Source organism: Gekko japonicus, unplaced genomic scaffold, assembly GCF_001447785.1.
Source record: "Gekko japonicus isolate JY-2015 unplaced genomic scaffold, Gekko_japonicus_V1.1 scaffold394, whole genome shotgun sequence".
NCBI classification, from domain to species: domain Eukaryota; kingdom Metazoa; phylum Chordata; class Lepidosauria; order Squamata; family Gekkonidae; genus Gekko; species Gekko japonicus.
The window spans coordinates 1016156-1031943 of record NW_015173135.1 but is presented as its reverse complement, the minus strand read 5'-3'; the positions used below and the strand labels follow the sequence as shown (position 1 = coordinate 1031943).

At 42.9% G+C, this 15788-nt stretch overlaps 1 protein-coding gene across 1 annotated transcript in view; it reads right to left on the bottom strand.

The window, feature by feature from the left end:
- The window catches only part of BUB1B (BUB1 mitotic checkpoint serine/threonine kinase B), a 41008-nt gene that overhangs the window by 9887 nt on the left and 15333 nt on the right, over window positions 1-15788 (bottom strand). The window contains 6 exon segments of the mRNA XM_015422187.1: window positions 2901-3007; window positions 4981-5152; window positions 6530-6672; window positions 7309-7470; window positions 7980-8092; window positions 13498-13641. Of these exon segments, the coding sequence (XP_015277673.1) occupies window positions 2901-3007; window positions 4981-5152; window positions 6530-6672; window positions 7309-7470; window positions 7980-8092; window positions 13498-13641 (841 nt within the window).

Genomic DNA, 15788 nt, shown 5'->3' with positions numbered 1-15788 from the left:
AATTTTACCTCAGACGAAGAAAAACAAAAACTCTCCTTTAAAAAAACAAAACAAAACGACAAGAAAAAGGAAATCAGAAGAGAAACTGAGAGAAAAAACGAGAGCTGATCACTAAAAGTGACCAAAAACAGCGATTCTACTGCTCGCTAATCTCCCATTGGTGTGAAGCACAGAGACCACGAAGAAGATAAACAGGTTGCTTACCAGTAACTGGTGATCTTCGAGTGGTCATCTGTGCATTCACACCACCCGCCCTCCTGCCCCGCTGCTGTCTTCTTCTACTTGTTTTGTTAGGAGATTGATGCGCGGCGGTTGGTAGGAACTGGCGGGATGTCCGTGCCTGCCCTTCTGGGCATGCTCACTGGGGCTCCTGAGCATGCTCAGTTGGGCCAGGCACGAAAATCCTTTTAAGAGAGCTTGCTACGGCACCGGCAGATCCAGCGCAGGCGCACTAGATCCCATTGGTGTGAAGCACAGAGACCACAAAGAAGATGATATTGTTCCAAACTACAGACCCTGCCAATCAAAGGCTTGTAATATGTCCTGTCCTTTAGTGCTGAGAGGATTCTTTAGTCTAGGGAGCCAATTACAGCTACTCCTCCCCAACACAAAGATATGGGGAGTCAGGAGAAAAGTAATGGCATCACAGCTGGGGGTGTTCCATCCTTAGTACCTTGACCCACCCTATTCCCAGTTGAAAAAAGTGACCATTCTTCTCTAGATAATAGTTGTGCTAACAAGCCATAGGTGTTGATGCTAAAAATTACTGCTTTATCTTCCAGAACTAAAATGCACTGAAATTTAGTTTCATGAACACATTTGTCCTCCTTCTCTTCAACCCTCCATAAAATGAGACTAGGTCGAATTAGAGGTCTATCATCTTTGGCATCCTGTTTCCCCACACTGGTCTACGAGATGCCCTTGAAGTCTCAAAGCAACGATTCAGTGGCCAAAGCCTCCTCAATTTGCTGTCCAACAGTAAATGGAATTTGGAGGTATACTGCTTCCGTATTTGGAAGCCCCAAACAGCCATCTTAGTTAACAACCATTGATAGACCAATCCTCCACAAATCTTCCTAAGCCCTTTAAAGCCATCTATGTTAAGGACATCATGCATTCCACAAGAGTTCTATAAATTAATTACAGGGTTCTGTTCAGGTGAGCAGTACTATATATCCCTAGCTTTAAGCTAAATTAGTTGGTATCTCCACCCATGGAGAATCTTTGGACTAGCTTAATATTTACATTTGCTAGCCTTGTCTGCATTTCAGTCAGGCACAGTAACACCACTACAATATGTCCTAGAGTTTATAGCTAAGAGTGACAGTATTTCACTGGTTTTTGTCATTCCACTATATGTATGCACTCTAGCTCCCCAACCACAACTCAGAGGCTTCTAGAATTTATGAACACTCATTTCCCTCTCTAAAGGGTGCTCAGTATGCACATTTCCCTTATGATCCTTTGGTCTCCATAAAGGGTTGTCATTTTCTGCCATGGGACTATTAAGTTCTAGCCTGCTTTCATTTAGGTGATGTAGATCATTTACCCCATCGTTCCTTAGATATGAGACTGAACAAATGAGATGGTCCCCAGCTAGGGGTATGCATTCGGCAATAGCCGAACCAAAAAAAATACCTGAAAAATACCTTGTTGGTATTTTTCGGGTTATCACATAAACCAAATACAGATCAGAGATTATCTGGCTTTTTTCGGGTTCATTTTGCTATACCGAATGCAAGGTGTCATTTAAACCTAACAGCCTGAGCCACCAGTCAGCTGTTGGGTTTAAATGACTTTTCTTTCCCTTCCCAATCTCAGGGAGGAAAAGGAAGGAATTTTAAACATGCCTGGGTTCCCTGGCTGATCTTCTCTAGGTGCCCCGTGACTGCGGGGCATGTGGAGAAGAGCAGGCAGGGAACCCAGGCACGTTTCCATGCCAGCCCTTTGCTTCCCCAGCCAGCCTGCTGCAGCGAGTTCACTGGGGAAGGAAAGAGCAGGCAGTGAGCAGTGACTCATGAAATACCACCCATTTTGTTCATCGGTCTGTAGCAACAGAAAAGAGTAAGAGTCCAGTAGCACCTTAAAGACTAGCATGGCTACCCATCTTCATCTATCTCCATTTTATTCCTGAAGCCTTTAAAAACTAGGAAAGGGATATATCTTGTCATAATATACCAGAGAGGTGGGGCGGGGGTGAAATACTAAGTGTGTTCCTTTTGACATTTCTTCTGGCAATAAGTTAAATAGTAGAGGTACTTCGTACTAAAATGTGAGCCTAGGAGATACTTCTGGGTAAATCAAGTGTCATCAATTTGCATGTCTCTATACTTAGTTAAAATATGTTCACATTATAGTTGTGGAGCTGAGACTGTCAAGACAACTGTGTTTATTAACTGATTATAAGCAGGTGATTCAGTTTAGTTTAATAAACATAAGTTACATAACTGTATGTATTAAGAAAACCTTAGCTCTTTTTCAAAGACAATATTAAGATCTAAGCTATGGTTTGAAAGTGAGTAACTCCACCCCCTTGCTACAGCCAGGCTAGTTTGGATCTAGCCAGTACCTGGATAGGAGACCTTCTAGAAAACCTATACACCCATGATGGAAGGAATAAAGGTATCTACAATCTGTATTACGTTGTTAAATGGATAGATCTCTTTGCTAACATGCTATCACCAGAACCAGCACAGAATTTTTTAAAAGTGTGTTCTTAAATCACCAATCATCATGAGTCAGAGAGAATAAATTTTAACCAGCTGAAAAAGTATGTAGCCAACTGAAGCTTACATATTACACCTATCAAATTAAGGTATCACCTCTACACCAGCGCATTTAAGAGGAAACAAACAGTGAGGTAAAGAGCTAAAATAGCTGAATTGTTGTCCAGTACTTACTGGGATAAATCTCTATCAGTTTTCCAGTAGCCTTCTTCCTGATGAACTTGCAGGCATTCCCCAAAGAGTGTAAAGTGGACTGTATTGGCAATGCCTATCAGGTCCACCTGAAACCACAGCACACCGACATTTATTGCATAACATCTGTTAGAACAGCATTTTTTGAGAATCATTACAAAAATACACCAGTTTCTATATTGCTTCTGTATAGAAATTTCTAGTACACATCGATCCAAGAGAAAGTTTAGAAATTAATCTGGTTTTTAAACAAAAACTAGTGGCTTCCACAGAGTTAAAGCAATTAACTACATGTGGTAATGAAAAAACAGGTTGCTTACCAGTAACTAGTGATCTTCGAGTGGTCATCTGTGCATTCACACCAATGGGGTTTAGTGCGCCTGCGCTGACCCGACCGGTGCTGTAGCAAGCTATGTTTCAAAGGATTTTCGCGCGAGTCCCACTGAGCATGCGCAGGAAACCCAGCGCGCATGCCCAGAGGGACGGGCGCGAAGATGCCACCAGATCCTTCAAAGCACCGCCGCCAATCAACACCTATCAAAAAAATCAGGAGCTGACAGCAGAGGGGAAGGAGGGCGGGCGGTGTGAATGCACAGATGACCACTCGAAGATCACCAGTTACTGGTAAGCAACCTGTTTATCTTCTTCGTGGTCTCTGTGCTTCACACCAATGGGAGACTAGCGAGCCATATCCTACCTGGAGGAGGGTGCTGGCAGGATGTTCATCGCTGGGCTGAAGACAAAACGTGACGGCCGATGCTGTCATTGGTGCGTCGGACGTCGAGGGCGTAGTGCCTGATAAATGTATTGGGCGTAGCCCACGTGGCAGCTTTGCAGATGTCATGTATTGGCACACCTTTCAGAAAAGCCGTAGATGTCGCGAGAGCCCTAGTGGAGTGAGCTCTGATGGGACCAGGCAACGGCTGTTTTGCCAGGAGGTAGCAAAGACGAACCAAGTCCACTATCCACTTGGATAGACGCTGGGCTGTTATACGAGTCCCCAGGCGAGGTGATGCATATGAAAGGAATAGATGGGGATCTTTCCTAGTTGGATGTGTCCTTTTCAGGTAGAACAAGAGAGCCCTCTTGACATCCAGTGTATGCAGTAATCTATCCTCAGCAGATACTGGATTTGGAAAGAAAGTCGGCAAGAAGACTTCAGCTTGCAGATGGAATTCGGAAATTACTTTAGGCAGGAACGAAATGTCCGGTACCAATCTGATTCCGTCAGGAAGTACGGAAAGGTAAGGAACGTCGTGCCTGAACGCTAAGAGCTCTCCAACTCTCCTGGCTGACGTTATTGCAACCAAAAATGCTGCCTTCCATGATAGGAGACGCAGCTCGCATGTGGCCAGAGGTTCAAACGGCTTCCGTGTAAGTTGGCGCAGGACCAGGGGAAGGTCCCAAGGCACAGGCGGAGACTTGAGTGGAGGATAAAGGCGAAGTAAACCCTTCAGGAAGCGTTTGGTAACTGGATGGGCGAACAGTGAATAACCATCAACTGAAACATGAAAAGCTGACAATGCAGCCAAATAAACACGCAACGAGGAGTGGGAGAGCCCCGAGTCAGCGAGGGATAAAATAAATGAAAAAATTCAAACGGAGGATGGTCCTAAGAAACAAAGGAATGAGGTAAAGGCCCGAAGGCAGTAACAGCTATCCGGTCAGGAGGAAAGGCAAAAAGGTCCTTTCAACGCGGCGGTAAAGAGAGAACTGGCGGGATCTCCGCGCCCGTCCCTCTGGGCATGCGCGCTGGGTTTCCTGCGCATGCTCAGTGGGACTCGCGCGAAAATCCTTTGAAACATAGCTTGCTACAGCACCGGTCGGGTCAGCGCAGGCGCACTAAACCCCATTGGTGTGAAGCACAGAGACCACGAAGAAGATCTTATGAAAATGTATGCTACTTACTTCTTACAGCCAGTACAGAGGGATAAAGCATTTTTACATGAGAGGCTGTAATGTTAACACAAGCAGTTTCACAGTCCCATGACAACTGCATAAAGATCAGCACATCTGACGAATGCAGACACAGGGGCCACCTGTGGAATTTCCCCTTGCTCACCTGGTAAGGAAGAGATTTTTCATTCAGGAGCTGCTGCCCAGCCTGTGTCTGAGCTATTGGAAAGCCTTTCAGAACATTCATTCTTGGCTGTAGCTTCAGGTCCAGGCTGTGAGAGAAATCTACCACCTTCAGAGCACTGGCAGTCTCAGCACTGGCAAAGGAATCAAAGATTCTGTGGGGAAAGATGGATTAAACAATTCTGTGTTGTTTTACATTGTATCCACACTTAGTCAAGCAACTTTCTCACTCTAGTGTCTGCCTATTAGAGAAGACACTAAATGATCTTTAAGTGGAAATTATTTTTGTTAGAATAGTAACTGTGATTTTTTTTAAGCAACAAAGATACCTTCCCTTATATTGCTTCAATTTTGGGGGGAAAAACCCAAAGGCGTGGGGAATTGTTGACAGATGAGATTTAGCATACTCAAAGAGCTGTGCGTGATATTCTATGGACATGGCTATCCACTCATCTGTTTCAACAGAATTTAACTCTCATCCACGGAGGTCCCTGGGGCACCTCAACACTTGCATTAGCTCCATACTAGACTGATGATTATACCTGGTGTGAGAAGAGATGTAAAAACTGTAGAGCTGGGCTTGATCTGACCAGCAGCCAATGATTTTTAAAATTTAGACTATTACATGTGTTTATGATTCTATTCCTCACCATGCCGCCAGGTTTACAAATCAACAAAGAATACATGTAATCTCCCAAAAAAAAAAATATCCTGGGGAATCATCCCTGGGGGGGAAAAACACTAAGTACAAACTTGGCATTGTAAAGTTACGTAATATTTTATTGACAATGGCATCCATTCATTCATTAATTTTATGAAATAATGGCTCTATAGAAATTTCCCCCCAAAAAATTAATCACTGGAAAATTTTCTATTTGAGAAACAATTTTGTCCCCCATTTATATACTTTGTAGCTTAGTATATGCCATTTAAGTAGTACAATTCAAATGTTAACAATGCCTTGCATATATTCTGTCATCCATACAACAGCCCTGGTATATAGACAAGATTCACCTTCCCTTAATTCAGATGAAGGGCTGTGATATAATAATGCATAGATCTTGCACCTTATGCATTTCTTCATTACACTCTAACACTTTGTGTGCATTTTCCCCTTATAGACAGTGGGATATTATGCTCTGTTGGCATAAACAAGTAGCACGCTGTCTCCTCTACAATTCCAAAGCCAACACCCCTACAATAATTGTGAAAGGGAAAATACTGAATAATGTACACTTGTAGTATAAATGAGTCCTTAGTGACATGTCTCTGATCTAAGCCGCCTATGGGCCTTAGAGATCAGCGAGAAATAAAAACATACAGGAATCTTACTACCACAAACTCTTCCCTAATCCATTTACTCAGAATTAGCTACAGTGAGGCAAGAATATACATTACAATTAGATTCCCTTCCTAACTTCTTTGCTTCCAATTCCCCAAATTCCCCAACATATAACTTCCATTATGTCAGGATATAACTTTAGAAACCACTAACACAATTGCAAAAAGTTCAGTTTTCTGAAATGGCCAACCTGTCTCCCAAGAATAGCATTGCTGGATGCAGGTTTCCATGAACTATTTCCACTGTATGTAATTTTGCCACCACATCTAGAAGATTGTCAACCATCAGCAAGACCACTTCTTGTGGAATAACCGTACAGAACTGGATCATATCCTGAGAAGAAAAGACTGGTATGTTGCAATACTAACTTATATTTCACTGGCTCCAAAACCATAAGATAGGTAATAACTAGGGCCACAGAGAGATTGGGGGAAGCATGCTCTGAAATTTAAACTTTATGCCTTACTTTCCTCATTCAAATACATGAGGAATGTTAACAGTGTATTTCTGTCTTTTTCAGTATTTGTAACCAATAATCCTCAAGAGTTTAAACAAACAGCAGAAACTTAATGTTGTATTATAAACCCTTGCCCAAAGTTATGCAATGACACAGTCTTATAAATCAGCACTCAGCCAGAGAAGAAATTCATTTCTCACCCCTTCACTCACATTCCCAGACTCTTCTCTCTCCTCTCTTTTTATTCCACTGTTCTTCTCTTACCTATGTTCAGTCCCCGATTTATGCATAGTGCTTAGCTACCATAGGTGTTCTAGGAAGGAGTACTACATCATTTTGAACCAGCTCTACAAAATTGACATTTTTAATGTCCCTGAACTTAAAATAAGCATTCCCATTGTCTGACTGCTTTTACAGTCTCAACACTCTACCCTATACTCAGCAAAAACCAATATTTATGTTAGTGTGCACCTCAGTTCTCCCTAAATCATATTCTAATTGTCCATGCTGACCTGAAGAGTTAATCGAATTATCTCCTTATGTAGAATCACACAGCCATTCTGGTACAAGAAACAAGTGCAGCTGTCACTGAAGCTCTGATCAAATCCAGCATCTAGTCGTTCTTGCAGTTGCAGTGTGATGTAAAAGTCCCAAGGCACTGGTTCAGAGTGCACCTACACATTTTTAAAAAATTGAGTTTTCCCATGGTCCAACCCTAGTACATTATTCAAATACATTTTAAAAAAAAATTGATGCTGTTATGTAGCACAATATCATCTTGAAGTGTCAAGGCTGATACCCCAACACCAGGAAACCCAATCCAAGGACCAAATTAAATATTATGCAGGAGATCTGTGACTGATCTTCCAACGTTTTAAATAAAATGTACAAGCAGATATGAGAGATTCTGAATATGTTAGATCAATAGCTCTGACTTTTCCACCCAACATAAAATAGCAGATACCCCTACCCAACTGAATAAGAAATTGGGGGAGGAGGGATTCCCTACTGAGAACTGTTTAAACAAACAACTTGTAGAACATGTTGAATCAAGAATACATTAGACAATATTCAGAACAAAGGAAGGCCCAGCTTCTGTTCAGAAACAAAACAAGACTATTTGCTAAAGGCCCACTGAGGATAGGGAAAGGTTAAGCAGTGGGCCATAAGCAGGATAAGGTACCTTTATTAAAAATGCCTTCAAGGTCTCATGAGGAAAGTTGGCTAACACAGCAGAGAACATCTTGTCATCTTTGCTGATAACATACTCACGAATGATATTGTAAGTTTCATTGCCTGTTGAAGCAAAATTAAGTCTGTTGTGATCACTACCAAGACTACTTATTCACAATGATGTATAGCATCAGGACAGCTGTATGCCTTACAAAAGCCGTTTTGCTGACTTTCATGTTTCAAGCCTGAAGTGTGAGTATGCATAAGATCAACTACCCCTTCCCATATAGATTGGTATACAATGTGTGTGTGTGTGTATAAAAGTAAAAGTTTCCCTTGCTTGAAAGCCAGTCGAATCTGACTCTAGGGGGCGGTGCTCATCTCCATTTCCAAGCCGAAGAGCCAGTGCTGTCCGAAGACGTTTCCGTGGTCATGTGGCTGACATGACTAGACACGGAGGCGCATGGAACACTGTTACCTTCCCACCGAAGCGGTACCTATTTATCTACTTGCAATTTCTTGCTTTCAAACTGCTAGGGTGGCAGGAGCTGGGACCAGAGACAGGAGCTCACTCTGTCATGTGGCACTAGGATCTTGAACTGCTGAATTACCGACCTTCCGGTCTGCAGTTCAGTGTCTTAACCACTGAGCCACCGCAGCCCATATATATACACACACATACACACAAACACAAACACACACACACACACACACAAACACACACACACACACACACACACAGAGGCTGTGAATACAGCTACCACATTAGTTTAACCACAGGAAAACTTTCAGTATTTCCCAGAAGTGCTATGCAATTATTTTTTTGCCCCCCGAAGGGGATTTTTTTATTGCTTTTCTAATAAGTACAAACAGAAAATTAGGAAAGGGAAACTACAATCTATGGGAGAAAATAAAGAAAACCCTCTAAAAACCCAAGAGATGGTGATCATACATACATTTACGAAATTACCTTTAAGCTTAAACACAAGTTAACTTTCGTTCAAAATGATAATCTATCGGACTTCCGGTAATGATAATCTATCGGACTTCCGGTTTATGGCGACACGCAGGCAGATGCATCTCCCAGATGCACACCAGCATGTAGGAAGGGGTGCGACAGGTCGCGACACACACCCCCGGGAGCCTTGCCAAAAGGCTCCTAGCCATGGGGCTTTTGAGGGGCAACCTCTTTGCCGGCGCGATGCTGGAGAATTGAGGCGCTCCTCTGCCCCGAAGGTCCTGCCACTGAGTGTCCGCATGGACTCAGAGCCGCTGACTGGGACAAGCGTCAGAGATTGGGCGAGAAAAACGGATGCCGAGCGTGGTTGGATGGCTGGCAACGAACTGTGAGTCGGGTTGAAGCGAGCATGAGGATTTAAAAAGAAAGCTGCCCCCCTTAAGGAGCGACAAAAAGCGAGCGGGGGAGGGGTGCCTCCCAAACGCATAAACGAAAACACGAAAATAAAGAGGGGGGAGCGGAAGTGCAAGCGTTTAAATCTGTTTTAAGAGACTTACCAGAGCGCAGAAAAGCGCAAGGGTGAGTTTCAGAGACTTTAGCAACTTTCAGAAAAGTAAATAATCCAAAAAGATGGCGGGGAACAAACCAGATAAAGACAAACTGTTGAAAGCGAAACTAGCGGGCAGTCCTCGAACGGAAGAGACCACAGAGCTTTCCAAAATGCTGGCAGTTTCCTTGCGCCCTCTGCTGGACGAGATGACTAACATCAAGCAACAATTGTCAACAATAGGTCAGAGCTTGGCTTCACAACAGCTACAATTTACTAAATCTTTAAATGCAACGGAGCAAATGGCTGAGAGGGTGAAGGAAATGTGAAGAAAAGTGAAGAAAAAGGCGCAAAAGCTGGAAAGGAAACAAGCTACGGAAGAGTCACAACTTTTACAGCTGCAAATGGAGAAAGCAAATTTGGTCTGTGACGACCTCTTATTTGGGGAAGTCTAGTTTTACTTTCAAATGTTCTTTCAGTTTCACTCTGTAGGGTATTCTGGCTGCCACCAGGGAAATTTAGGCTTTCCCAACCTTTTTCTATAATATTTTTCACAGGGTAGGTATACCGAGGGTTTTAGGCGTTCGTGGTACTATGTGGTCTGAGGAAGGATTCTTTACTGCTGGTATACTTGAAGGAAATAGGATTTATTTAAAGAAAGCATAAAGACGAGGGTAAACAATGTGAACAGAACTGGGAATGATTTCAACCATGGCTTGGTGTCTCTCACAAGCCTCTCTCCACTGACAGGGATATTTCATAGGCAAATTTGTAACACTTTTCACTGTACTTTTTCCTAGACTCTCAGCTTGTAATTTTCTCCTATAACACAGACTTAAATGTCACTCTTTTCACACACAGGGCTGAGTCTCCTTCAACTCAGAGACAGAACTTAACTGACTTCTGCTTCTCTCACAGAAATCTCAGGACCAACTCATATCAACTGCTTTTACACAGCACTCTCTGCTGACTAACTGACTGTTTAACTGTCAAAACTCTAACAGTCACTCCTGACAGACATTCAAATCATCCACACAGCATCCATTCCAAAACCCCTCCCCCTCTCTGTCACTCACCAATCACATCACTTGCCTATTTCAACCACCTAGACGTTCACACAGCAATGTAAACCAACCTTTTAAAGACACACACACACAAAAACATGAAATCGTTACATGGTCCTACGGTTTCAAGGGGTCCCAGAATCCAAAGGAGAGAATCTGAAGCAACTACTGAGTGAAGCAATAGCCCCAATGACAGATTTAAAAGCGGAACATCTTTACAGTGAGATGGATGTGGTCTACAGGTCCTATTCCTCATACATCAAGAAGAAGAATCTGCCTGGGGAAATAGTAGTCAGATTCTCAAAGAGACACATGAGAGACTCTGTTCTGAAAGCAACTATGGAAACACCCTTGAAAATCGGGGACAATAATATCAGGATTTGAAAAGACATTCCATTTGAAATAAGACAGAAGAGAAAGAAATATAAAGAATTAATCCTTTTTCTACAAACAAATGGCATCAGTTACAGATGGTTTCCAGAAGGTGCCATTTTCAAACTCCAAGATAAAAAAAGAAAAGATTGGCTCTGTTTTTAAAGCACATGAGTTTCTGAGAACACAGCTGGGGGAACCAGCTGAGGACAAGAAGGATGAAGAAAAAAGCAAGTCTGATGGCGAGTTGGGCTCCGTGTCTTCTGACGAGGACTCTCTTTCTGAAAAGCGGGCGGCTGCCCCCAAAAGTCCATATAAATTAAGGATAAGAAAAGATAAGAGAAAATAAGGGCTGAAGGGCTCTGAATTGTGCCTGAAAATCCTGCAATAATTTTGGGATGCTTTGAGGGTTTCATTAAACAGATAAATGGATGGTTAAAAGATAAATAACTTAGCATAACCAACTATGTTCAATGTATTACTAGAATTTTAGATTAACATTGAGAAAAGCTGATGTATTGATCTCCCATTCTTGGGGTTTTAGTTATTAGTCGGTTTCTTTTCTTTCTCCCTAGATGTAGTTTCCCTTCCTATATTTTCAGTTATAGTTTGTAGTTTTGTGAAAAAACCAATTAAAAAACTCCCCCTAGGGGGATTAAAAAAGGGAAAAAAAGAAAACGATCATCTAACTACTTAGATATTCATCAACAATTCTAGTTTCATAAAAAGACTGTAAAAAGATATACAATCTACTTATTTTAGATACTTCAGAGCACATTAACCATCTATTTTTTCCCCCTTTCTGTGTCTCAACTGATAGCTTTGTTTGGGGGCGGCAGCCCCCAATTTAGAGTCAGAGTCTTCCTCGGAAGATCCAGCCTCTCCTTCTTCTTCGCTTTCTTTGGCAGCATCGGTCACACCTTCTCCTGCTAGACTACGATGTTGATGCAAAAACTCGCAAGCCTTTTCAACAGAGTCAATCCTTTCTTTTCCATTTGCATATCTAAAGATTAATCCCTCGGGCGTTAACCATCTGTAGGAGACATTGTGATTTTGTAGAAATAAAACCAAGTCTCTGTATTTCCTTCTTATCTCAAATGGAATGTCTTTCAAAACACTTATGTCTTTGTCTTTTATCTTCAAGGTCGCTCCATTAGATGCTTTCAATAGTTGATCTCTCATTTTTTTTCGGGAGAATCTTATTGTAACTTCCCCAGGCAGATTATTCTTTCTGATAAATGGAATTTATCAATTTCGCTTTGAAGATGATCCGATGTCATCTCTGCCAAGGGAGCTAATACATCGCCAACAATCTGTCTCAGATTCTCTCCTTTCTCTTCTTGGACGCCTTGAAGTCTCAAGACATAGCTTGCCATTTCCATTTGCAGCTGTAATACTCGAGACTCTTCGATTTGGCATTGTTTCCCCAATACCTGTAGTTTTTGATTCATCTTTTTTGATTTGGTATCAATCTCTTTCTTGCTTCGTTTTTTCGATTTTCTGTGTATTCGCAATCATTTGTGCTTGTTGTGTATCGAGCTTATTGTCAATTGCCGTAATTTTCCCCAGTAGAGGGCGAAGTGCTTCCGACAACAACCTTTGAAGTTCCACAGTTGAGTCCTGTCTAGGCACAGAACTCGCAGGGCTGGAACTTCTAGGAAGAAGCTTTGTTTTCGCTTGTTTGTCTCTCTGGTCCTTCACAGGCGGCGCCATGTTTGAGAGTTGTTTACTTTTATTAAAAGTTTGTCAAAGTCTCTGAAAGTTCTTATATCACACGGTAAGCTCTTACAGTCTCTTTATTTTAGTCCGTTCACTTTTTATGGTGCCCCCCCCCTTCTGGCTCAAAATTGCTTGTAAACAGTTCTTAGCGGGGGAGAGTCCCCTCCCTCCCTCGTTTTCTTTTGGGAGGGTCGTGCGGTTTTTCGTTGTTCTCGTTTGTACTTAAACTCACATTTTCAACTATTGTTCGCTTGCGTCTAAAATCACTTGATCATCAAACGCTTGCTCCGGTGTGCTGATCTTTTTCCCATATGGGATGCTCCACAGCGGGACCATCGGGGCCTGGAGTAGCCCCGCCTCGCCGGCTTGTCTCGCTGGAGGGGGACTCTCTAGCGCCCCATGGCTTGGAGCCCAACACACGGGCTCCTGGGGGGGCGCGGACGATCACGCCCCCTCCCAGTCGTGGGTGCTGGCAGGCTTCTCCCGGAGGTCCAGGAGAAAGCGACTGCCATGGCGATCGCCAAAACCGGAGGCTATACAATTATAAGGGTGTTTCAAATCTGACTAGAGGAAGTGTTGCAACCCACAAACTATCTGAAGTTTGTTAATCTATCAGTTCTATTCACTAAGATAATAGCAACTCCATTTGTTATGTGACATAATATTGCAATAGATCAAAATAAAAAGCAGAGATTAAAACTTAGGACACTTAGGAATCAAGCTTAGGTGAACACTCAAAATGGCAGTCACTCTCTTTTCCACTCAGACACTACCATGAGCTCCAGCAAGAGAAGCTTCCAACAGATATTTAAGCATAGTTTGGCAGGCACTGTAGATCCCAGCAACGTAAGAAGGTAATCATCCTTACCTATAACCACTTCTTTTTCTAATTCCATCCAAGGCATTGGCTGAGGCTCTAATTTAAAGTGAGGAGACTTTGTCAGAAAGTCTGGAAGAGGCTGCAAGAGCTGTTTGCAATGTTCTGTATACTGCAATCCTTCTGGAGAGCTGGCTGGAAATAAAGTATCAGAAAGTCACTACACGGTCTCTGACCACCGATAAATACCTAGGTCAGGGGTCTCATTCTTTTCGAGCCTGAGGGCACCTTTGGAATGCTGACACAGGCTAGTGGGCACAATCATAAAATGGCTGCTGCAGGGGGTGGAGCCAACCACAAAATGTCAGGGACTGAAGTTATGCATTACTCTAACAGTAACTCTTCAATGTTTAAAGTAAAAGCTCTCTTTAACAGAATGCCTGTTAAAATTAACATATTGTTTAAAAATATTTTCTTGTATACACAGTAGCAGCTGATGCTGAAGCCAACTCTTTCAAATGCTGCACAGCCAATCAGATTTCAAGCGGCCAATCAGAAACCCTGCTGGACAAAAGTATTACTTGGCCCGTCCATTTTTTAAAACATCAGGCAGAAACCAGAAAAGGTGTTGGCAGTCTACATGTCAGGGACCACTGATCTAGGCATTTACTTCCTTTAGTGGACATTAATGTGGTACTACATCAGTTAATGTGGTACTACATCAGTTCAGGTAAGAAATTTAAACATTTTTCTTCTGGAGTAAATTTTGTCTTACGAAACTGTCTTTGCCTTAAAACCTAATAGCATGACTGTTAGTTTCTTTCTATCACTAGCTTTAGGTGCTTTCCCACTCCCCACAACTTGGTGACATTGTAGAATGTACAGTATTAATGCAAAATCAAGCCTCCCCCCAATTGGGGGAGCTTTAAAAAAAAGGGGGGATCATCATCATCTTATAGGCTGGGTTCTGCCTCTCTCTAAGAGGAACCAGTGAGAGTGGACAGAATGTTGAGAGAAAGTGACCTGGGGGGGAGAAAGGAGTGAAAAACGACAGTTTGACAGCTTAAGCACTGAGGTGAAAAGAGGGTTTTCTGACTATAGAAGAGCTGCTTGTAACAGGTTGAAAGGTAAATTTGTAACTAAAGGATCCCAGCAGTAGGTATAGGACCTTAGTTCAAAAGTTCAAGGGAAGTGAAATTTTGTTTCTTAGATTTCACTTTCCTTAATGTTTTGTTCATATAAAAGTTTGTTTTCATTAATCCTGTGGGCTGCACGTCTAAGGGAAAGAAAAACAAACACACACAATTTGATATCTCGGCTTGTATACATATATATTGTAGGATATGAATGAATGGTGGCAGAGAGTGATTGGAACACAGTGTTTGAGCCCCAGCCCCAAATAGCTCTGTGAGAGTGAGGGCTGATTATTAAAGGGGGGTTGGGCTATTCTGTTTGTGAATGTCTCGGAGAGAGGACCTGAGGTTGAAATGGTCATGACTCTCTGTAGATTTTAAGAGAGACGAGAAGGGTGGCAAGTGTGACATCCGGACCTACACATAACCCATAACCTGAAGAAGAGAGGTTGTAGAGGGTGGTAGGCACTCTTTGTGAGTGGACAAGGGGCATCATATGTCTCCCCTCCTTTTGGGAGTTTTTAAGGGGGGAGGGGGATCATCTTCATTTTGCTACGTAAATTTGCCCTGATTCTATTACTGGAGGGCTCAGGTGGTGGTGGGGATAATGGCCTCACCCACAGCCTGCAGAGAGATGTAGGTGGGTTTGTGAGACATGCAAGGGGGTTTGCTCTCCATTAGTTGGGTTCAACAGCCTGAGAATGCAGCTGGGTGCATTCTTTCCCTCTACACTTTGTGGCTGAGCTGCTGACAGTGCAGAGGAACAGAGGCTAGCCTATCAGATGGAGAGGGGGCTGCGAGCAGCCTGCACAACCCAGTTGCCCCATGTACAAAGAGGCCTTCGCTGGACTAAGTGGGTGGGAAGGGAGAGATGAAAGAAAGCCAATCAGCCTGTGGATAACAGAGGCAAGAAAAGGGTCCACAGGACTACAGGCAGAGAGGAATGGAATGAGGGGAAAAGCAAACTGACTCAGCCTTGTACCCACCCAAGCAACCCCTGGGGAAGCACCACAAACATTAACAGTTCCAACAAGAGCTAAGCCCTGCAAAGGCTACCATGACAGCTCTTGCATGATGCTAAGCTGAAACATGCACACTGCTCATTAGCCAGCAGAGAAAGTGCAGAGGCTGATAAGCACTATTCTTCTCAGGACTGCACTGTGAATGGTGAGAAGAGCTGGCAGCAATGGCAGGTGGGACTTGAGCGTG